The sequence below is a fragment of the Mastacembelus armatus genome, chromosome 4 (genome assembly GCF_900324485.2).
Source record: "Mastacembelus armatus chromosome 4, fMasArm1.2, whole genome shotgun sequence".
Lineage (NCBI taxonomy): Eukaryota > Metazoa > Chordata > Actinopteri > Synbranchiformes > Mastacembelidae > Mastacembelus > Mastacembelus armatus.
This window is the reverse complement of record NC_046636.1, coordinates 13,438,205-13,461,668: the sequence shown is the minus strand read 5'-3', so window position 1 is coordinate 13,461,668 and position 23,464 is coordinate 13,438,205. Positions and strand designations below refer to the sequence as shown.

General features: G+C 43.6%; 1 protein-coding gene across 1 annotated transcript in view; it reads left to right on the top strand.

Annotated features, from left to right (window-relative positions):
- ptprfa (protein tyrosine phosphatase receptor type Fa) overlaps positions 1-23,464 on the top strand; it is a 363,596-nt gene that overhangs the window by 143,678 nt on the left and 196,454 nt on the right. The window contains exon 10 of the mRNA XM_026323606.1: positions 6,972-7,165. Coding sequence (XP_026179391.1) covers positions 6,972-7,165 — 194 coding nt within the window. The remainder of the gene's footprint in view (positions 1-6,971; positions 7,166-23,464) is intronic.

Below are 23,464 nucleotides of genomic sequence, written 5' to 3'. Positions count from 1 at the left end.
GTTTAGAGTTTAGCTAGTTGGTTTTTAGGTGTGTTAAACTATAGCTAGTCTGTTGACGAACTATACAACACAGACAACACGACACGCTTGCAAGACAAAAGTGATTCGCTTACCCGGAGAGCAACACCACCTGTCAGGTTTTATACCAAGAAGCAGACTTGTTCCCGTGAGATCTAACAGTTGCTCCCTTGTATAGATGCCGTTGCCACAGGAATTTATATTTTCTGATGCATTTTCCATAATCTCCATATGTCTCTCTGTAACGGGACCACTTATAGGGGCATAGACACACGTGACGCCAAGGACTGTTTTCCAGAATTTATTCCTCCTGCAGAAGACAACAACACAGACATAGATTGTCTTCTCTGTCATGCACATCTGACTCCTATATACACAAAACAATAATTTACACGGAGAAATGCCGCTAAAATCTCTGCTGAGCTACGTTAATATAGCAGTCTGCGGCTGGGCATTTGGTGCCAACAGGTGCAACGAAGACTTCTATAAAACTTACATTAGCGGTCAAAACAACACAAAAATTACGTGGTAATGTAATAAATCTGACTGAAAATAACATACATTAAATATAACAACATAAACGTTCACTTTTACAAAGAAAATAGTCAAATACTGTCAGCAGCATTTCTCATACGACTTACCCTCAGTAATGCGCAACCGCGCTGTGAGGGGGGAAGGGAAGAACTACGGAAATCCATGAGGCACAAAAGGGGCGATATGCATCAATATTACTTCCACAGAAAACAAGTAAAAATAACTATAAAAGAAAATGGCTCAATATGATAAAATTCACAATTTCTAAACAAAATTATTAAATTATAAATAAAATTCACAACACAATTTGAAAATAATAGTTATTTTTTAAAAAACTGCATTTCTGTTACATCTCCACAGGAATTAGAAGATCCGAACTCATCCACTTTCATCCGTTATCAGAGAGAAAGCTTTGATCTTGACTTGACTTGGATTAACAGATGATAATTCAGAAAAAAACTTACTAAGAGGCACCATTCTAGAATAGAGATTTACATTTACATAAATGCTCATACACAGGGATATTCTTTACTCCCTTACATACCATGCTATCATAATCTATACAATATTCAGATTGTTGTAGTCCTTGCCTTTATGTTCTAACACCCACAGTGTCTTGTTCAGTCATGGCCTGTCATGTTGCACCAATATAAATAAATACAAATACAGTAATGGATACTTAATCAAAACACAATGCAGCTGCTTAATTTTTGTGACTTAAATTTGACTGGATGTAAAACTTACATACAGGCTAAGTGAACCTGGCCAAATCAGTCAACAGCAATTACTTATGTAAATTTAGAATATATATATAGTCATCATAATATTTCTACAAGGTTTGCAGTGGCTGCTGTATAAAAATGTGAGTAAATGCAAATAAATCACATCAGTATGTTGAGGTTGGTCAGGTTGTGGATTTTTTACTGTAAGTAAATGTATGTATATGTATGTGTTGTAGGCACAAGGAGAGGAATATAGCTAAACACACATACTGGAGACAGTGAGAGGTATATACAGTGGGTACGGAAAGTATTCAGACCCCTTTAAATTTTTCACTCTTTGTGTCATTGCAGCCATTTTCCAAAATCAAAAAAGTTCATTTTATTTCTCATTAATGTACACTCAGCACCCCATCTTGACAGAAAAAAACAGAAATGTAGAAATTTTTGCAAATTTATTAAAAAAGAAAAACTGAAATATCACATGGTCATAAGTATTCAGACCCTTTGCAGTGACACTCATATTTAACTCACATGCTGTCCATTTCTTCTGATCCTCCTTGAGATGGTTCTGCCCCTTCATTGGAGTCCAGCTGTGTTTAATTAAACTGATTGGACTTGATTAGGAAAGGCACACACCTGTCTATATAAGACCTTACAGCTCACAGTGCATGTCAGAGCAAATGAGAATCATGAGGTCGAAGGAACTGCCCAAGGAGCTCAGAGACAGACTTGTGGCAAGGCACAGATCTGGCCAAGGTTACAAAAGAATTTCTGCAGCACTCAAGGTTCCTAAGAGCACAGTGGCCTCCATAATCCTCAAATGGAAAAAGTTTGGGACGACCAGAACTCTTCCTAGACCTGGCCGTCCAGCCAAACTGAGCAATCGTGGGAGAAGAGCCTTGGTGAGAGAGGTAAAGAAGAACCCAAAGATCACTGTGGCTGAGCTCCAGAGATGCAGTAGGGAGATGGGAGAAAGTTCCACAAAGTCAACTATCATTGCAGCCCTCCACCAGTCGGGGCTTTATGGCAGAGTGGCCCGACGGAAGCCTCTCCTCAGTGCAAGACACATGAAAGCCTGCATAGAGTTTGCCAAAAAACACATGAAGGACTCCCAGACCATGAGAAATAAGATTCTCTGGTCTGATGAGACCAAGACTGAACTTTTTGGCGTTAATTCTAAGCGGTATGTGTGGAGAAAACCAGGCACTGCTCATCACCTGCCCAATACAATCCATACAGTGAAACATGGTGGTGGGAGCATCATGTTGTGGGGGTGTTTTTCAGCTGCAGGGACAGGACAACTGGTTGCAATTGAAGGAAAGATGAATGCGGCCAAGTACAGAGATATCCTGGAAGAAAACCTCTTCCAGAGTGCTCAGGACCTCAGACTGGGCTGAAGGTTCACCTTTCAACAGGACAATGACCCTAAGCACACAGCTAAAATAACAAAGGAGTGGCTTCGGAACAACTCTGTGACCGTTCTTGACTGGCCCAGCCAGAGCCCTGACCTAAACCCAATTGAGCATCTCTGGAGAGACCTGAAAATGGCTGTCCACCCAACGTTCACCATCCAACCTGACAGAACTGGAGAGGATCTGCAAGGAAGAATGGCAGAGGATCCCCAAATCCAGGTGTGAAAAACTTGTTGCATCATTCCCAAGAAGACTCATGGCTGTAGTAGCTCAAAAGGGTGCTTCTACTCAATACTGAGCACAGGGTCTGAATACTTATGACCATGTGATATTTCAGTTTTTCTTTTTTAATAAATTTGCAAAAAATTCTACATTTCTGTTTTTTTCTGTCAAGATGGGGTGCCGAGTGTACATTAATGAGAAATAAAATGAACTTTTTTGATTTTGGCAAATGGCTGCAATGACACAAAGAGTGAAACATTTAAAGGGGTCTGAATACTTTCCGTACCCACTGTACAGAAGAGACCATTAGTGGCTGCAGTAGGATTTGACAGCTGCTGCAGAAAGTCTCCAACACTCACAGACGTGATCCAGCTTCACGCTGTCAGTCAGGATGGCCCTACAAGTTTAAAACCAACATGGTCTATATAAGTCCCATTGCATTACGCATCAAAATCTCCACATTACAGTGGGAATTAATAAGTACTATTACATTGAGTCAACACAAGCACACACAATTATGGTAGTTAATTTTATGAAATTTTCAAATTACAACATGACAACTCCTGCAGACAATAAGACACCAGACTAACAGAGAGACAGGACACAATGTGCATTCAGCGCTGAGATTTAGATAATATTGTTACAGTACATTTGATTTTTGTTTCAAATGCACCACTGAATCCAAACTTATCATCTGTTCTTTAACTACCATGAATAGATTACAAGTGACTCAAAAGTTGAGTCATACAGCACTCACTCATACTCCCATCGATACAGATCTCTCTAGTCACTAGGATAAACACTTCAAAAATGGCTTCTTTCAGTGTAATTCTAGATAATAAATGTGAAAATGTGGTTCAAGTGCAAAAATCATGGACAAAAATGTACAAAAATCTCTGTCCATGTTAAAAGGTATGACAAAACAACTGAGATTATTTCTTTTCTGTTTTTTCCATTCCCTTTACATCCAATGCCACAAATATTTGTTTATTTTAATGTGGTATTTTGTTGTTCTGTTACATGATTTTTTTGTTCTATTACACAGATTGTAGATTTATATTTTTCTGTTAGCCACAAAGTTTAGTGATGTTTTTCCTTGAAACTTGAGGCTTCTGGAATGATTCTGATTAGTCTAGAGTATGTTGCGCTATCCTGAAGTTACAGGACTTTGACTGCTGGGCTGGATGATACCTGAGCATCTTTAACACTTTTCATGTGGCTCATTGTGGACTATTTAAACACTTCATTACATCTCCTTGTCTGTCTTAAATTCAGTTAATTTTTCCCATTCTTCCCATTTGTATGGAAGTCAAATTTGATTCTTTGACAGCTCTCTTTTGAAGCATTCTAGAGGAATCTTCATAAGCTCATTTCAATATTCCATAAAGGAGAACGAGAGCTCTAAACCCTGCTCCCAGCATCCTCTTGTGGCTGTATGTCACAAGCTTTGATGTGTAAAACTTGCAAATATAGCTTGCAACCTTGACATTACCTTGTAACTATCTCATGAGATCAGAAACCCAAACTGATGGCACATTTTATCTAACACATCAATATCACACATTAACACATTAATGTCGTGTCTATTCCTTCTAGGACAGAACATCAACATTAACCTGGTTAAATCTGGGAAGGCATCTCCTTTTAAATCTCACTTCAGCTAATAATCAGCCATTGTCATCAGTCTGACTGACTGCCCCACTTCTTACCACTTAAACAGCTTTCAGCAGGTAGACTTCAACTAACCTCAGGAAATTCACTTTAACTGAAACTTTTTTTTTGTGCTTGTACTTAGGCTGCTTTCATCACTTACACTTTAACTCCACCTCAGCCCCTTGCAGTGAGACTTCCAACCAGTTCTGTTCTTCTTCTGCTGACACTTTTTCCAACTTCAGCTAATACTTCTATACATAATTCCAGACCATAATAAGGCATCTTCAACTTAGGCCTAAATCAGAATTTATTTTTTTTTGGATTTTGAAATCAAAATAAGCAAACAGACAAACTTTCTTTTAGGTTTGATAAATTTGTTTTTTTTTACATGGATAATGGCACATACGTATTTGGACCACCTCTGGGGTCGACGCACGCGCCGGCGCGTTTTGACGCATCTTTTTCTGATAAGGCCGAAACAAACTTAAATTACTCCGTCAATTCTGATCGTACAGATAAAAGAAGTATATCATTCAAATCTGTAAAGGGTCTAGTTTTAGTGGTATACCATCATAATAACAACAAAACGTTGTGCTTTTTTTAAATAAAGAAAGCCGACAGGGTGCGCTCTCGGACTTTTCTGTCTCTGCCATTTCTCTTCACAGACGCGTAAATAAAACAACCAGAATCTCAGCGAATACTTGGCTCATAAAAATAAGAATTATATGGCTAGAAAGCTTGAAATGTTTTCTTTTGAGTGAAGCAATTCAAGTCAAAAACAAATCATCACTTTTTATTTAATCCGTATGAACGTAAGGAGAAGTCCGTTTTTTCCTGTCTCACCTCATTACAGGTAATGCGGTCCCGCCTTGTACACTGTCCACTGTTCACATGTAAATAATCTCAGGTGAACCATGTAAATATGTGCACGCCCCCGAGAAATGACATAAAATATCAAACTTCATCATAGAATTTACTCACTTTTTCGGCGCGTTTGGATGATGGCGCGTTACGCACGTGAAGCGGCGCTCCTTACATTCCACACAGAGACAAATAGTTTAGCTTGTCCTCAGAGTAAAAACACTGATTTTAACTCAAATGAGGATCGTTTGGCTCCTCATTGTGTTGTGCTGCACTAATCCGTCCCATCTACATTGACTGAAAGGCTCATTATGCGCGGCTTTGTCTGGACGTTCAGTGCATCTTTTGTGTTCTCAGGTAAATCACATGACTATTCATCCTCAGACACACCCTCTTGCATATGGCCTTTCTGGACAAAAAGTGTCTTAGAAAATTTAAATCAGTGTATTGTTTACTGTGAATGTGTGAACAAGATGACATTCACAGCACTCTGAAGTAAACACTTTAGCCTACAACATGCTGGTCTCCAAGGTCTTGTGAACCAATGTTCTGTTTGTGTTTTATGGTCTTATTTCAGTGAGTAAAAAATTGTAGTTTTTCACTAGCCATGCATAAACACTTTTTTCTCAAAAACACAATAATGTATAAACTTGAAGCTCACATATTATTGTAGCCAATTTTGTGCTGATTAGTGTTATTAGACTTTAGACATTAATATGTTTAAAAGACACTGAAAAAAGCACAAATGTCAGGACATGTCAAAATTTGTCCAGGCCCCAAAAACCCCCTCAGACCCCAGAGGGTTAAACTGCAAAAATACTCTGGACCTTTGGCCAAATTCAAGCAAGGACCATACAATGTATCCAGTGTTTTCCCCTGACAGTTATCAAGATCTAAAATCCAAAAACAACTGGACCAACATCACAATCACTGGAGGTAAAACATGTTTTTTTAAGTTACTTAAACTTGTTAAAGATTAGTCCTTCAATACATAAACCTGCTCAATGACTATGCAATCATGGAACCATATCTCTCATAGCTGAGATAAATTAAACTGACCAAACCATTTTTTGCAAAAGGACAAATTTATTTATCAGCTCCTTGTAAACAGGGAAGATACAGCATACTGGATATTTCCTGAGCCCAAATGTAGGATCAGGGGTAATCAGGGAATTTTTGTACTTACCCAGCTTTGTCTGTTTAGAGTGAGTCAGTCATCAGTCAGCAAAATAAGAAAAAGCATTGTGGCAGTTTTCAGGTGTACCACACATCTGTTTTGCTCATGCTGCAGATATAAACTCTCTAAAACTCCCTGCCCCTTAACCCCTTTCTCACTGTTCTTTTAATACTCTACACACAATACAAAATATTAATATTAGTATTAATTTACTCAAACAGTGATGTGGGCAGTTTGTTTTTGAAAGCAACAAAATTCAACTGTAAACAAAAGGTGAATGCAGACACACAAAATAATAATTAAAAAAATAAGGAAAAGACACTCTAACCTCTAAGACTCTAAGTGCAAGTTGTATGCTGTATTGCGTTACAGTGCCTGGAGCTCCTCCCAGGAAGGTGGAGGCAGATGCCCTCAACTCCACGGCCCTAAGAGTGACATGGAAGCCTCCTCTGTCAGTGAAGCAGCATGGTCAGATCAGAGGCTACCAGCTGGTCTACTCCAGGCTAGAGAATGGGGAGCCTCATGGCCAGCCAGTCATCATGGACATATCGCTCCCAGAGGCCCAGGTACTCTCATACTCTTTCAGTTGAGACCAAAGACATTTTAAGCAGATTATTTGGTTGGGGTGTAGTTAAAATGCAGGAATCACTAGGAAACACTGTTACTTTACAACTTGAGTTACTTCTGGTAAATAAATGATTTTGTGGTTCATAATAGGGAGCTGTCAATCGATTTTTATCTGTTCTAAATGTACCTTACATTAATACTTTTAGTTAAGTTTTTAATACTCTAATCACTCTACCCCTGTAATTAGTTTCACTTCGCTCCAAAATCAGTCAGTAGCCTTTGAGTTAATCTAGTGTTAATTTTGTTTTACTGCAGGACCAAATATTTTCGGGGCTCAGCTCAAAATTTTCAGGGTTAAAGCCTAACAACCTTATTCCTAACAACACCACTGTGCCTTAACACTGGTGATCTAGGGTGCGGGCACTGTTTTTACTCTGCCTTATAAAAATCATGCTGCTTTAGCGAATACTTTTTGTTTTCACTGTAAGAATGGATGTACAGAGAACTACTATTGCCCTTTTTACACTTCCCATTCAAGTTGGGAGTTTCGCACCAGTTTACTACTTCTCCTTTCTGTATAAAAGGTATAGTTCAAGCATGTGGGATCAATGTTGATTAGTATAGTATTTTTATACCTCCTATATAAATGAAAGGGGGTGAACTGGAGGCTTAAGGTCAGTTGTGAAAGGAAGCATTACTCGATTGATTTTGATTGATGTGTGGCATGGCAATTGTCATGATAACCATTATGCCTCTAGTACCCAGCAACTTTGTAAAGTGTACACAGGCAGCAGGCTGCTGGTGTCTTTGAGTTTAGTAAATTGAATGAGCAGCCAGGAATAATGGTCAGCACAGTGGCAGTTTCCTTCAATCTCTGTATAAAAAGGCTCATCTTAGCAGCAATAAGAATGGGCCTACTAAAGCAGAGGTGTCAAGCGCTCAGTGATGTAGTATTCAGCTTCTGTTCTCAGTTTGTTTTGTTCTCCAGAAGGGGAGTCTCACCTGATTTCCTTTGTAGGCTGCATTCCTGTCTTCTCTGTGCAAGGCAGAAGGTCTGATAAAGGGCCCACATCTCACAACTCACCTAAAACTTCTCTCTCACAAACAGACCCCCTCAGATACTTCACTGCTGAAGGGACTTTTCTTTAAAGAACTGTCTCCAAGTCTTATCTGTGATAAGTTTAGTCTCTCCCCCTCGCGTCAATGATGGTGATGAGAGTCATCACATGGTCTGTGAAGTGACCACACAGAAAGTTCTCTGTGCCACACACATGTAGACTCCAGAGGCATAAGGCACTGACCAATCCATTCACTGACCTACTGTATCTGGACAACTTAGACTTCACTACACTGTACCAGCTTTCTTGTCCTTTTTGTTTCTTTTATTACAGGAATCTATGAATTCAGCCTACTACAATTGTTTTGTATTAGAACAGGAAATTAGGGCCTCATTATCTGTATATAAAGGTGTAGCCCTCCTGACTACCTGCAGGTTCCTGTTATGCAGCACCAGTGAACCACACCAACGCCGTTGGTGAAGATTTTAAGCTTTTTTATTTCGTCAATATTCAAGTGTTCCAGCCCTCCTTGTCGCTGGCTCTCCCTGCTCTTCCATCTCTTTCTCCTCCTCCTATAATTAGAGGAGCTGGTGATTAGCCATCCCCTACACCTGTTCCTAATTCAGCCGCTGATCCTCCGGCCGCTGCCCCACCACTCCCCTGCAGCCACGCGACCACAAAACTATAACTATACTATATAACTATGACTATAACTTAATAAAACACATGAAAAGTTTTTTCCATGTTCCTGAGGCTATCCAATTATCTGACATGCAGTTCTGACTGTATACTCGCCCATAACAGTGTGGAGAAGCAGCAGAAACTTTCTGGGTTAGACTTGCTAATGTGCATTTTGTATTGACATCACACATTCCTTAGGATATATGGATTTAGTCTCTGATGTGATGATGAATCATTTCAGAAGGAGGCTCAGATCTTTGTGCCAGCAAAATCACTTGGACCCCACCTGTTGTATCCAGCCATGTCTACAGCTCATGTGTCCATTGAAAGTCACTGAGCTGATTTGGTGAGTGATGAGCTGCTTGTTGTCTCCGGTGAGACAGCCTGTGAATCCCTGTTATTTCATTTGTTAGTCCTGGCCTTGCCAACAGTCAGTACAGATTACTACTTTTAGGTACTTTTAGGAGCCTTAGCTTGTGCACAAGGTTGAGCGGTACTGACTAAAGATAGTCGTCTCACCTTCACACACATCTTGGGCACTGAAACATAACTCTTTGAGAGGGGCTGGACCCTCTTCTACTCTGGAGTTGCTCGTGGTGAGAGGTGGCGGGCTGATGTAGGCTTGCTTCCCTGTGCCTTTGGGTCAGGGATAGGTCTCTTACTGTGGTTTCAGCCTATGGGTTGAGCAGTAGTACAAAGTACCTGGCCAAAGTCCCTAGGAGGGGTGCTGGAAGGTGCTCTGGGGACTGGGGACTCCATCACAGTGGAACCTGGAGGGGCGTGATTGGAAGGAACAGCCTCCCCGATCTGAACCTGTTATTGGACTTCTGTGCTTGTCAGTTTGTCCATAATGGACACCATGTTCAAACATAGGACTGTCCATCGGTGCATGTGGTACCAGGATGCCCTAGACTGAAGGTCGATGATCGACTTTGTGGTCATGCCATCTGACCTTCAACCATATGTCTTGGACACTCAGGTGGAGAGAGGGGCTGGTGGTGAGTTGGATCTGCTGGTGGAGGAGGAAGCTGGACACACTTAGCAGACCTAAATGAATTATGAGGGTCTGTTGGGAACGTCTGGCTGAACCCTCTGTCAGAGGGGTTTTCAAGTCCACCTCTGTGAGAGCTTCAAAAAGATCCCTAGGGTACAGTGAGTCTCTGGTGCCTGTCGTGGCAGAGGTCCCCAAACCAGGTGGACACCAGAAGTAAGGGATGCCGTCAAGCTGAAGAAGGACTCCTATCAAGCCTGGCTGGTTTGTGGGATTCCTGAGGCAGCTGAGATGTACAGGCAGGCCAAGCATGCTGCAGCCCGGCAGTGGCGGAGGAAAAAACTCAGGTTTGGGAGGAGTTTGGTGAGGCCATGGAGGAGGACTATCAGTCAGCCTTTTGGCAAACCGTCTGGTGCCTCAGGAGGGGAAAGCAATGCTCTGCCACCGCTATACACATTGGAGGTGGGGAGCTGCTGACTGGGGACATTGTCAGATGGTGGAAGGAATACTTCGAGGATCTTCTCAATCCCACTGACATGCCTTCCATAGAGGAAGCAGACACTCAGCACTCATCCATCACCCGGCCTGAAGTCACTGAGGTGGTTAAGAAGCTCCTCGGCGGCAAGGCATCGGGGGTGCACGAGATCTGCCTTGAGTGGCTTAAGTCTCTAGATGTTGTTAGGCTATCTTGGCTGGCAAGCTTCTGCAAAATTGTGTGGCATTCGGGGACAGTACCTCTGGACTGGCAGACCGGGGTGGTGGTCCCCCTTTTCAAGAAAGTCCCCAGGAAACTCTATGCCAGCGTACTGGAGAGGAGAATTCAGCTGATAGCAGAACCTCAAATCCAGGAGGAACAATGTGGTTTTCATCTTGGTCGTGAAATGCTGGACCAGCTCTTTATCTTCTCCAGGGTGCTCGAAAGTTCATGGGAGTTTGCCCAACCAGTTCATATGTGCTTTGTGGATTTGGAGAAGGGATTTGACCCTCATGTCCCTCATGGCATCCTGTGGGAGGTGCTCTGGGAGTATGGGGGGCCCTCTGCTAAGGACTGTCTAGTTATTTTTATGGACAGAATTTTTAGGCACAGCCAGAGGCCAGAGGGAGTCCAGTTCGGGGACCACAGAATTTCATCTCTGCTTTTTGCAGATGATGTTGTCCTCAGATCCATCGAGCCAGGGCCTTCAGCGTGCACTGGGGCGGTTTGCAACCAAGTGTGAACCAGCTGGAATGAGAATCAGCATCTCCAAAGGCCATGGTTCTCAACCGGAAAAAGGTGTCTTGCCCTCTCCAGGTCAGTGGAGAGACCCTGCCTCAGGTGGAGGAGTTTAAGTATCTTGGGATCTTGTTCACGAGTGAGGGACAGAAAGATAGATTGTGAGACTGACAGACAAGATCGGTGCATCTGCAGCAGTGCGGTCAATGTACCAGTCTGTTGTGGTGAAGAATTTTTTTTCCAGATTTTGCTCTCTTTAATGGAAGAGTATAATAATGTACACGTGTGTAAACCTCTAACATCCCCACTAAAAAAAACAATGAATTTTCCTTCTATATTTTTATATTACCATGGGCAAATAATAGATGCTTCCAAAATAACAGTTCTAGTGCAGCAGTTCTAAGAACTACCCACTGGTGGAACAACCCCAAGAACTACAGACCTTTTTTCTGTTTGCATTCACATCAACAGTAGAAACGAAGTACTGTAAGCTACTGATGGTTGATATATCAGTGTCAATTCCAAACAACATTCAACAACAATGCTGGTGAAAATTTTCACATTTTGCTTTGATCAATCAGGATCTCTCTTAGTTTCCTTCATCATGAATGCTTAAAAAACCTGGTCCATTTGTGTAAGCCTTTTTCTATGTGGAAAGCTGTTGTTTACACTACTAAAATGTCAGTGCTGCATTGGCTTATGTTAGTGTTTAACGAATTAAACATACATGGAAACACTTAATGATAACAACAACAATAAATTAAAAACAATCAAATTTTACAAGCACATGTTTAGGAACATGCAATACCAAACAGTTGAGGAGAATTTTAAAGGATTTAGTTTCAGTAATGCTTTAAAATTTCAAAATGAGCCCCCTGATAGTTTAAGATAAAGGTCATTGATAGTTTAGTTATCCATACTGTATTTGGGGATTTGTATCATTTTTTGCACTTTAGTTATGCTTGTGGAAATTTTGTGAAACTTCAATATTCTATGAAGAATCTGAAATAAACTGATACATAAATGTATTTTTATGTATTTTAATGTCTTTGCAAACAGGTCAACATCATGACAGAGTGCTAAAGTAGTCTGCAGGAGACTGACAGAGAAACTCTATGAGTTTTATAGAGTATTATCAGGATGGATACAGAAGCTGCTGGAGCCAGTCTTTTTCCCTTGCAGGGAACAGACTGATTAAGTGATTCTGAAGTCAGTGTTCTAGACAGAAATGCAAAACAAGAACAAACAGGTTCCATAACAATTATTAAGGAGATCTTTATAAAGTTAATAAAATTGCGTTTCCACTACACTTACCCCTTTTGATTATTAATTATTTCAATTCAATTTTATTTGTATAGCACCAAATCACAATACAAATCATCTCAAGGCACTTTACAAAAACAAAAAAACCCAACAAATCCTTTGTGAGCAAGCAGTTGGCGACAGTGCAGAGGAAAAACTCCCTTTAACGGAAAAAACCTCCAGCAGAACCGGGCTCAGTTTGGGCGGCCACTCAAGTATACACAGGTTGTACATAAACATCAAACCCAGGTATCTCATTAACATGAATCCAGTTTAAGACGTTGCATGTACAACAGAAAAGCATTTGCTGTTTCTGTGGAACATAGACATTGCTAAGATGTAGGGAGAATAAAGAAGCAGGGAGAATAAAATCATGTCAACAGAATTACACAAACACATTCATGTAATTTATCAGAAATGTCAGAACAATGTGTAAACCAATCACGAGTAAAAACTCAGGTGAAATATTATCATCAATAGAGAGGTCAGAATGATTTATAAAGCTCTTAGCTCTAGTTTTTATTCTCAAATGCAGTTACCTTCTTCCTATGTGCAATTACATCTATAACAAACAGGATAAAACATTAATGCCCTGGCAGTGGCAAATAGGTTTTATATTTGATTTTAATGTTCAGTATTTACAATAAATATTTTATTTACCTGCTACTGTGTAAAGGAAATACTGCTGTTAAAAAACAGTTATTGCACTTTTGTTCATATAGCAGTAATTTTAAAATAAAAGTGCACTATACACTACTATTGAATTCATTATTGAATTTTGCACATAACAATGCAATTACCCCCGATTAATTTTAAAAATTTTCATTATTGCCCAGGACTAGATATATTTCGTGTGAAGACTGAATATTCCACCTGAACTTTTACTCCTGATTGGTTTATACCTTGTTCTAAAATTTCTGATGAATGACATGAATATGTCTGTGTAATGCTTGATTGATCACCTGATTGAAGTGCAGTTAGGAATAACATTCCACCATGCAAATAATGTCAAACCAGCAGCTGTACGGTCATTCAGTCCATTAAGGCACTGCAGCATCAACTACAGCAGTGAGGGAAAATATTCATACATTATTCCAATTGAATACTGGAATATTTAAGATCTGTACTAGACTTAAGTTAGATCATGTCCATATTCTCATACACATGTAGACATTATTGGCCAACATTATTGGCCAAACTTTTGTCCAAGGAAGACCAGATTATCTGGCAAATTTAGTTTTCAGTGTGGCCTTTTCTTTAGGAGCAGTGCAATTAAAGGTTGCTAAATTTGATTGACTTTATTCAGAATACTCTGCTGTTTGAAAATATTTGTTAATAAAAACTGCAGCACTGTCAAATTTTGAGGTGGGAAAGATTTCAAGGCATGTAGAACACAGGTCTACTACTACAATGCCTCATTTCTTTAGGCATTAGTTCAATGATCAAACTTAATTTGTGCATGTACAGCTTGTCAAACTGATTAATCTCTTCCTACATCATGTGTACCACAAACAGGGTATGACTGAGAAAACTAGTGCATAGATTGTGAACCAGTATTATCTTACTGGATTAAGCATCAAACATTCCCCCCTTTTGACACATGGATGAAGTTTGTCAATGTGTTAAGAAACATAAAGAAAAAAGGATTTAGGTTTTTCCATCAGGTCGTTTCTATCACCATCTGTGTGGATGTAATCAGATTTCTTCCAAAGTTGTTTGTCATGAACCCGGGTAATGAAGACCAATAAATTGCCAAACACCACAACCCAGATGTAAAAATGTATTCTTTCTTTCTGGAAAGGGTATTGGGTGCAGCTGATAGAGTAACCAGGAGGTGGGATGTAAGCTGAAGTATTTATTGGAGGGTTGATTACTACCCCAGCCTGGATCTGGTAACACCAAAGCAGCCGAGGCAGATGGAAAATGGATGGTTGTAGTTCTACAGAGCAAGATCTGGTGGCACAGTTACCTTGGTCAGAGGTTTCCAGGTGATCTGGTGCAACACAACTCAGAAAATCTAGAGATTGCGATTATTAACAGAAAACTCCTCCAACAGAAAAGAGAAAACTAAATATCCGTGGATTGAAAAAACTCAATTAGTCTTGGGGTAGGTTTTCATGGACGCGAAATCTCCTTAGTCTAGAAGTATAATAGAAGCGTGGCATTCGTAAATCAGACAATCCTATGATTCACACTCCCTCCAGAGTGGCTGGCTCTCAAGAATAAAATCATTCATTCCTGGTCTTAACTTGATTCAAACAAAATCCTCTTGGGCAAAAGCATTCCTCTGTCTCCAATCATGAAACAAGAAACAAACTTACATAGCTTGGCATGGGTAGAACAAGATAAAAGTTTTCATCACCAGCACCTTACAGGGGCCAGGCCACATAGACTGGTGCAAGATAAACCAACTCCACTGTAAACACCTTGGCTGAGTGAATTACAGACAATCTGGCAGCCTGTCTGTGGCTCTGGGGAGGTATATATACTGTGACAAGAGGAGAGAGAACAGGTGAAATCAATTACATAATCAAGTAGCTGTAGATGAGTGGGTGACCAAACCAGGCATGAGTTTTTCAAAATAAGAGCATGAAACAGGAAGTGAAGCTGCCGATCATCACATTGTTTCTCCTCAATTGAGGTAAATAACTACCTAACAGTGTTGGCAGAGGTGTGTGGGTGTCTGTGTGTGTGTTACTCCCTGCTCTGTTGCTGCTGTGTCTTCAGCAGCTACATCTGCTCTTGCATTTCCTATAGCGACTGGGTCAGAGCTGTTAGGATAAGCTTGACATTTACAGACAGGAATAACACAGCATTAAGCAACTGAGCCACTTTAAAACCATATTAAATTGGTATCAGCACCCATTGAAATGTGTGAAGTGCAGTGGATCAAATCATGCAGCAAGTATTGTGTATTTGCGTGTACTGTCCTCCAAAAGCAGTTCACTTACCTCACCAGCTGACAATGTCCACTGATAAGTACACAGTAGTTGATCAGGGTCAGAAAATGTGAGAATCTGGGTCTATACCTAAATAACACATTAAATCTTGCTCCAGTAAATTGGCCAATGATTGGACAACAGTAATACATGAAGTGTTTTCCTGGTTTCTCAATACCTTTATATGGAATAATAAAGTGTTCTGTTCAATTATCTCTGATAGCCCAACAAAGTTGACATAATTGCCACTAACTTTTGCACTCTATTTACCAAAGATGGCAACAGGAATGCCTTTTTCCCCCAGTTTATACACTGTATTTTCCAGATTATAAATTATACATTTTATACTCTTCTAGCTTGTCCTGCAACTTATACAATGAACTTCTACGCCTCTGCCGGCCATGGCTCAGCTATTACAAGAGCTCCTGGGCATTATCACGACGGCCACTAACAGGTGTAAGCTCCCCATCCCTCCTGAGCTGGTTCTACCGCTTCAGGATGCCCACTTCGGCCAGTACAATCCGCGGCGGGCGCCACGCCGTGTACCCGTTTGGCCCGTCACGGCAGCGTCGGAGCCAGCCAAGCTAAAGGCTCCGGTGTCGACCTTCTCCCCCATCACGCAGGTGGCTGACATAACAGTAGGTGGTTTTCCCACGGTTCCGGCGCTGGAAGAGAGCCTGGCCTCTCTGTTCGGAGCAAAGTGCATGCTGTGGGCCGGGCAGAGGCCTGCCCCCCCTGCTCCGAAGGACGCACTAGCTGCTAAGCTAGCGGACAGGTCCCATCAGTGCGCCTTCCAGACCGCTGCTGCAGCTAATAACATCGCTGTCCTGGTCCTGTCCGAGCTCGCGGCGGACCCTGAGGCCCTCCCACCTGATCGCTCAGAGGAGGTTAGCAAGATGGTGGGCGCTATTCTGGTTCTCTGTGCCCCCATTGCTGTGGGAGCGGCCTGCATCGCCGCGTGGCAGACAATGGCGCACCGGAATATTTGACTACACGTCTCCCCCATCCCAGAGACGGTGAGGAAGGATTTGTTGGAGGGTCCCATTAGCCATGACGGCTTATTTGGACCACACTCCCAGGATCTGGTTAAAGAACTCCAATCCACTGCAGACGAAGCGGAAAAGTTTCAGCGCCATGTGACGGCCCCCCCTCGCACCCCTTGGGCAGGGAGTGGGCTCGCGCGCCATGATTATCGCCCAAGGGCGAGATGTCCCACTGGGTCCCGCGCTTCTGCTCCCAGCCACCGGCCTCAACCAGCGGTCGCTCCAGCTCCGGCCCCTTCCTGCTCAGACCAGATGCCTCCTGCTCCTCGGGGGCCTCCCAAGGCTCCTAGGCTAGCCTGCTCCTGGTCTACCCTGGCACCCGAACCCCCCCGCAAACAGCGAAGGTTCGTATGGTGCGCGGGGAATGTGTGTAGTGCTGAGGAAGTTCTGAGGAATGTGTATGTCATGTTTACGGTTCTGAGGAAAATAAACATTTACATCCCCCTGAAAGGCAAATATTCCTCCGTAACTCAGCCGACTCCTGCCAGTCATAAGGCAGCCGTGGCTGTTTCAGACACATTCCCCACACAGTGCAGCCCTCTCACTGCTGAGAATGTGCCGGCTAGCTTGAGTGAGCATGCTAATCAGCACACTCCCTTCATACAGCTGTCTCGTGTTGGCCCTTTGTTGGCTAATCTTCGATTTGACCAGAAGAGGATGCCCGCGGATAACGAGTCAGACATCCTTGCTATTTCCATGTCCCATCGTCCCTTTCGGGCAGGGTTCCCCATGATTACCGCCAGTCCGCTACCAGGTGCGTTGACGGCGCAGATAGCCGTACAACGGCTGTCACAGAGAGCGGCAGAGGGACTTCACATGACAGCTCGCCCGCTCTCGGATTTTTATCCAGAGTGGCGCAAGCGTTGCGAGATGGACCGCTGGATGGACAAGCTCATCTACAGCAGCCATACTCTTCAGTTTGCACGGCCCCCTCCGCCATTCAGTGGGGTAATAAACACTCGCCTCGCCTCATTGGCGCATGCGCGGGCGTTGCTAACTGAGATACAGGATCTGTTATCAAAGAGAGTTGTTTCTGTGGTTCCACCAGTCGATGTGGCCCGTGGATTTTATTCCCGTTATTTCCTGGTTCCCAAGAAATCACGTCTCAACAAATCGATGCAGGTCAGGAAATTTCACATGTTAACGACGGCCCAGCTCCTTCGGTGCATTCACCGAGGTGACTGGTTCACGTCGATAGATCTGAAGGACGCGTATTTCCACGTCTCCATCATTCCCCATCACAGGGAATTTTTGTGCTTCCGTTTCCAAGGGACCAGCTACCAGTGCAACCGCCTGCCGTTCGGGTACTCGCTGGCTCCCCGTACTTTCTCGAAGTGCGTTGAGACGGCACTGGAGCCCCTTCGGAGACAGGGAATGAGAGTCCTGTTCTACCTTGACGACCTGCATCTGCTGGCCCACTCCCTAGAGGAGTCGTGGCAGCAGACGGCGGAACTAGTGGATCATTTGAGCTCTTTAGGTTTCACCATAAATTGGAAAAAGAGCGCGCCCCAGCCCACTCAGTCCATAGTGTATCTGGGGGTCAAACTGAACTCTTTACAAATGATGGCCCGACTCTCGGAGACCCTCTCCTCCCTACTGCCTCACTTTGCCCCACGCAGACGCGTCAGGGCTCGATCGGTGATGCGCCTCCTGGGGATGATGGCAGCGGCTCATCCGGTGGTGCCTCTCGGCCTATTGCATACGAGGCTGCTTCAGCGCTGGTTTATCCGCCTGAGGCTCGACTCAGTATGTCACCAGCGGCGTATACTATACCTCCACCAGTCAGTGGTCCCGGATCAGCTTTTCTGGAAAAACCCCCACGCTCTGACGCAAGGGGTTCCCCTGGGAACTCCGTCGAATCACGTGTCAGTGTTCACGGATGCTTCCCTGTCCGGTTGGGGAGGAACCTGCCTCTCCCGTACAGAAAAGGGGGATTGGACAGTCAGAGAGTCGGCGCATATAAACGAACTAGAGCTCCTCACAGTGTTGAAAGTTCTTCGGCATTTTTCTCCACTGTTGAGGGATCGCCACGTCTTGGTCCGAACGGACAACACGACAGCTGCGGCACATATCATCCGGCAAGGGGGGGTACGCTCGGCTCGTCTCCTCTCCTTCGCTCGCCGCCTATTGCTGTGGACTCACACGCATTTTCTCTCCGTGAAAGTAGTGCACATTGCAGGAGAATGCAACGTTGCCGCAGACATCATGTCACGCGGCGGTCCTCACGCAGGGGATTGGCGTCTCCATCCGAGCTTGGTGGCTCAGATATGGAGCAGGTTTGGTTACGCCACAGTGGATCTTTTCGCAGCACGCGACAACGTGCATTGCGACCTGTGGTTTTCTCTGCGTGTAAAGGACAACCCCCTGCTGGGCGTAGACTCCTTTGCTCATCGGCCATGGCCCCGTTACCTTCTCTATGCATTTCCTCCGATCTCCCTGATCCCTCAGCTGCTGGCCCGGGTTCAGGAGGAGGATCTGCAATTGATTCTGATAGCTCCGGACCGCCCCGGAGCATCATGGTTTCCCCTTCTGCATCACATGCTGGCATCTTCCCCTTGGAAGATTCCATGGAGGGAGGATGCTCTGTCACAGGCAGGAGGCGTAATAGTCAGCCCTCCGATAATAGGGCAGCACCTGTGGGTTTGGCTGCTGAGAGGAACTGCTTAGAGAGTTTGGGGGTTTTTTCGCTGGCGTCGTCGCCTCTATACAAGGGGCGCGCGCCCACCCGACTACAGCGTCCTATGGGGCTAAATGGCCCACGTTGAGAGATAGTGCACGGAGAACGGCGTTTTTCTTTCGTTGCATACCCTCTCCCCGCGATTCTGTCTTTTCTCCAGTTATTACTGGAGAGAACTTGGCATTTAGCACCAGGCATACGCTGCGGTTATTTCCTCATGCCATGAGGGGTTTGGAGACAGATCGGTGTTCAGTCATCCGCTCACAAAGCGTTTTCTGAGGGGAGTGCGCAGGCAGCACCCCATCGCCCATCCCCTGGCTCCACAATGGAACCTCACTGTGTTTTTACGCGCTCTCATGGACGCCCCATTCGGGCTGCTACAGCAGGTCCCTTTCTGTTTTAAAAAAAAAAAAAACCTCTCTTCTGCTGATGTTAGCCTCGGCAAAGAGGGTCAACGATCTGTCGGCTCTATCATTATCCCCGGAGTGCCTTTAGGTTGGGGAGGACCGCAGTGCGGCAGTTATGCGTCCTAAACCACACTGTGATCACACTGGAGGGCCCCACCCACCCCCCACCTCCCCACGCGTCCGCAGAGGAAGCTGTTTTGCATCTTCTCTGCCCGCTGCGCTCTCTGTCATGTTATGTGGAACGCACGGCGCAGTTGCGCCATTCGGAGCACCTGTTTGTTCACTACAGAGAGTGTTCGCTGGGCTCCCCCCTCTTTGTAGAACGTTCGTCTCACTGGTTATGTGAGACCATTGCACAGGCTTACTCCGCGTTGGGCAGGGAGCCGCCGGTCGGCATCCGTGCACACTCCATCCTCCACGGCTCTTCTGCATGGTTTTTTGTCAGCGGGAGACATTGTGCAGTGTCCTTGTGGCCTCCCTGTGTGTCTTTGTGCGTTCTTCCATTTGCGGGATGTTACTAGCTCATCCCTCTCTCACGCTGTCCTGGCAGCCTCCCAATCATAATTAGGCTGGCAAGACCGGGAAGCGTGTTTTATTATACAGATGTGGACATCTGTTTTCAGCTTTATATGAAACCAGTTCTTACGTATCCCACCTGGTGCTTGTCTCGCTTCGGGTCAGGCGGTTCCTCGCATTTCCTTTGTTTTTCAAACTCTTCTCCTGGGTAGCCGGGCCCAGTGAGGCGTAGAGTATTTCTGGCTATCGATTTGACCCATAGCGATAGCCCAGAGGGCTGCGCCCCAATGAGACAGAACGTTGGTTACGTATCGTAACCCAAGATTCTGTGAATTGGGCGCAGCCCTCTGGGCTGTGGGCCCCACTAGTCCCTTGAGCCGGCTGAAGAAAAGACCGGTTGTTCTAAGGGAAGAGCCGCCCGAACCGCCGCCTTATATATGGGAGCTGCGGACGTGTGGTCACGCGGTTCGGGCGAGAGGGGCCCACCCCGGGTGGGCGTAAATGAATTTCCCTTCAGTGAAGGGATATGATCCATAGCGATAGCCCAGAGGGCTGCGCCCAATTCACAGATTCTTGGGTTACGATACGTAACCAACGTTCCTCCCATTTAGCTGATTTCTTAGGACTTGCCTTACCCTCTATAGGTATTTGGATGTGGCTGCTTTCCTTGCAACTTCTTCTTGGTTCGCATTTTAGCATGTGGGATTTCAAAGTACTTGTAGCTGTCCTCAATGTCTGCTATGCTACCTTCTGGCAGTTCAACTCCTTCAGTCCTGACAACCTTTCTTTTCTTTGTTATCATCCGACAACACTTATCCAGTCCAAATTACATTGTGATGTCATTGCTGTAGATCCTGGTGGTGTGAATCAGTGAGTCAATGTCTTGCTCACTCCTTGTGTATAGCTTGATGTCATCCAAGTACAAGGGGTGGCTGATGGTTGTTCCATTTCGTAGCCTGTAACTATCGCTAGTCTTAGTGATGATCTGGCTGAGGGTCTTCAGGCCTATGCAGAACAGCAGCGGGGACAGAGCATCTTCTTGGTAGATGCCGCACTTAATGGAGACTTGTGCAGTCGGCTTGACTGTTGGCCTCTAGGATTGTTTTCCTCAGTCCCATTAAGATCCTGATGAAGTTTCTTAGTTTCTTAGAGTCCAAGCATTGCAGGATTCATTTGTGAGGCACTGAGTCAAGGGTTTCTTGTAGTCAATCCAGGCAGTGCACAAGTTGGTCTGTCTGGTCTACAGTCTCGAATGACTGCTTTATCTACCAGTAGTTGATGTTTTGCTCCCCTGGTGTTGCTACCCATTCCTTTCTGGGCCATGGTTATGTTTTGGCCCATGTGCTTACTCATTTTAGCTGCTATGATGCCTGATAGGAGCTTCCATGTTGTGCAGAGACCGGCTATCGGCCGTGTTATCAGACAATAGTTGGATGGGACTGCTCCATTTTGGGGGGTTCTTCAGTATCACGACAGTTCTGCCTCCAGTAAGCCATTCAGGGTGAGTCCATCCATTAGCAACTGGTTCATTTGAGCTGCCACTCTGCCACTATATTTTGGTAGGTAATAAGAGAGATGAAAAAGAATCAATCTTTAAATTGTATTCCAACAGAATTGTTCATGAAATAGTCCAAATATGATAGTATCCACAATAAATTATATCAGCCAGTGAAACTTTTGTACATTTTAATCAAAGATAATCCAAGAGTTACCATGTATTGTTTTTGCCATATAAAGTATTTTCCAATAAGTCATTGCACTGGGTTGGTGTCATCCATCTGGAGAGGAAACAAATCTGAAAAAGAAACAGATGAATGTATTATGCCAGGTACTTAGAATTGTTCCTATGGTATCTTTTGAAGATCAGGGGAATTTTTCATCAGGTTAACAATAAAAGCCATAGAACAATGAATTACCATAAGACACTATGCTGTTGATGGGAGAGTGAAGTTGAGGAAACTCAGCTCATAGTGAGTCAGCAATCTAGGTTCCAAACCCTCTGAATGTACTGAATGGAGTCATGGAAGACCCTGGCAGGCTTACAGTAGTTTCCTTATTGCCTTTGTCTTTTGAAGTCATCCTTGCTGAATCACCCAGCAGGGAATCCTCATTAGCATGGACCAGGCATGTCTCACCAGGTGCCACTATGGAGAAGAGTCCTCATTATACACACACACAGTGCCGCAATTTTAAACAACCCCCATACTGACATCTCTGTCTTTCTTCCAGTTACTAATCACTTTAGTCGTCAAGCATGCTGATCAGTTCATCAAATGGCCTCAAAAACATTTTTTTGAACATTTACTCTATATATCTGACTCCTTTCCTCAGTTTGTTCTTTTAATCAATGGACTGATATAAGGACTCCACAGACAATGTGAATGGCCACAATGTGTGTTGGGGAGTATGTTTTCTGTCATAAAATCTTCCACTTTCTTTGGAAACACACTAACACAATTATTTTTTTTATTTACCCACCACTCCTGTCACCTCTTCAAATTGCTGACAGTGTACACTTTCACCTGGTAGTAGCATGATATCTGTATATGGATGCATTAGCTAAATTTTAACTGTATTGTGATAAATTTCAATATGTTGTCGGAAGGTTGAGAGACTGCTACAATGAGATATACTTGACAGATGATACTTGACAGAATATTATTAAAGAAGGAAGAAAGGTTGCTGAAATAAGACCATAAAACACATACAGAACATTGGTTCACAAGACTTCTTGTAGCTTAGAGTATTTGCTTCAAAATAATGTGCAAATCATCCTGTTCACTCATTCACAGAAAACAATATAGTGATTTAAATTTTCGAAGACACTTTTTGTTTAGAAAGGGCATATGCAAGAAGATGTGCGTGATCATGAACAATCATCTGACTCAACTGAGGCAAGGCAAGGCAAATTTTATTTGTATAGCACCATTCATACACAAGGCAATTCAAAGAGATTTACAAAGGCAATAATTTTCATTAAAAACATGGAAAACAGCATTTACAAACAAAAGTCATTAACCCTCCTATTATGTTCGTTTCTCAGGAACAGCAATAATGTTCCTGGGTCAATTTGACCCGGGGCATGTTTAATTATCCAAAAGTGTCAGAAACCAAAAAATTCCAATAAACATTGTTTATATCTCATTATTAACTCTATCACTAACCATTTCAATCAATATTTAGTGCAGTGGTGTTCTTTACCTCTCACAGAAAAGGTTCCCGTCAAACATCATAACGACACCTGCATTCTCGCACTTTACAGATGAGGTCAAGAGAATAGGGAAAGTGTGTGTGTGTGTGCATGTGCGTGTGAGACTGGGATGAAATATGTCTCACAGTTGCACAGTATTTGACACTTCTGACCCCTTTTAGCCTTTGAGCCTTTTAACTGTCACTGCTGGGTCAAATTGACCCGAACAGTATCTTTGTAATATAAACATGCAGGGGGGGGGGGGGTTGCAAATATGTGAA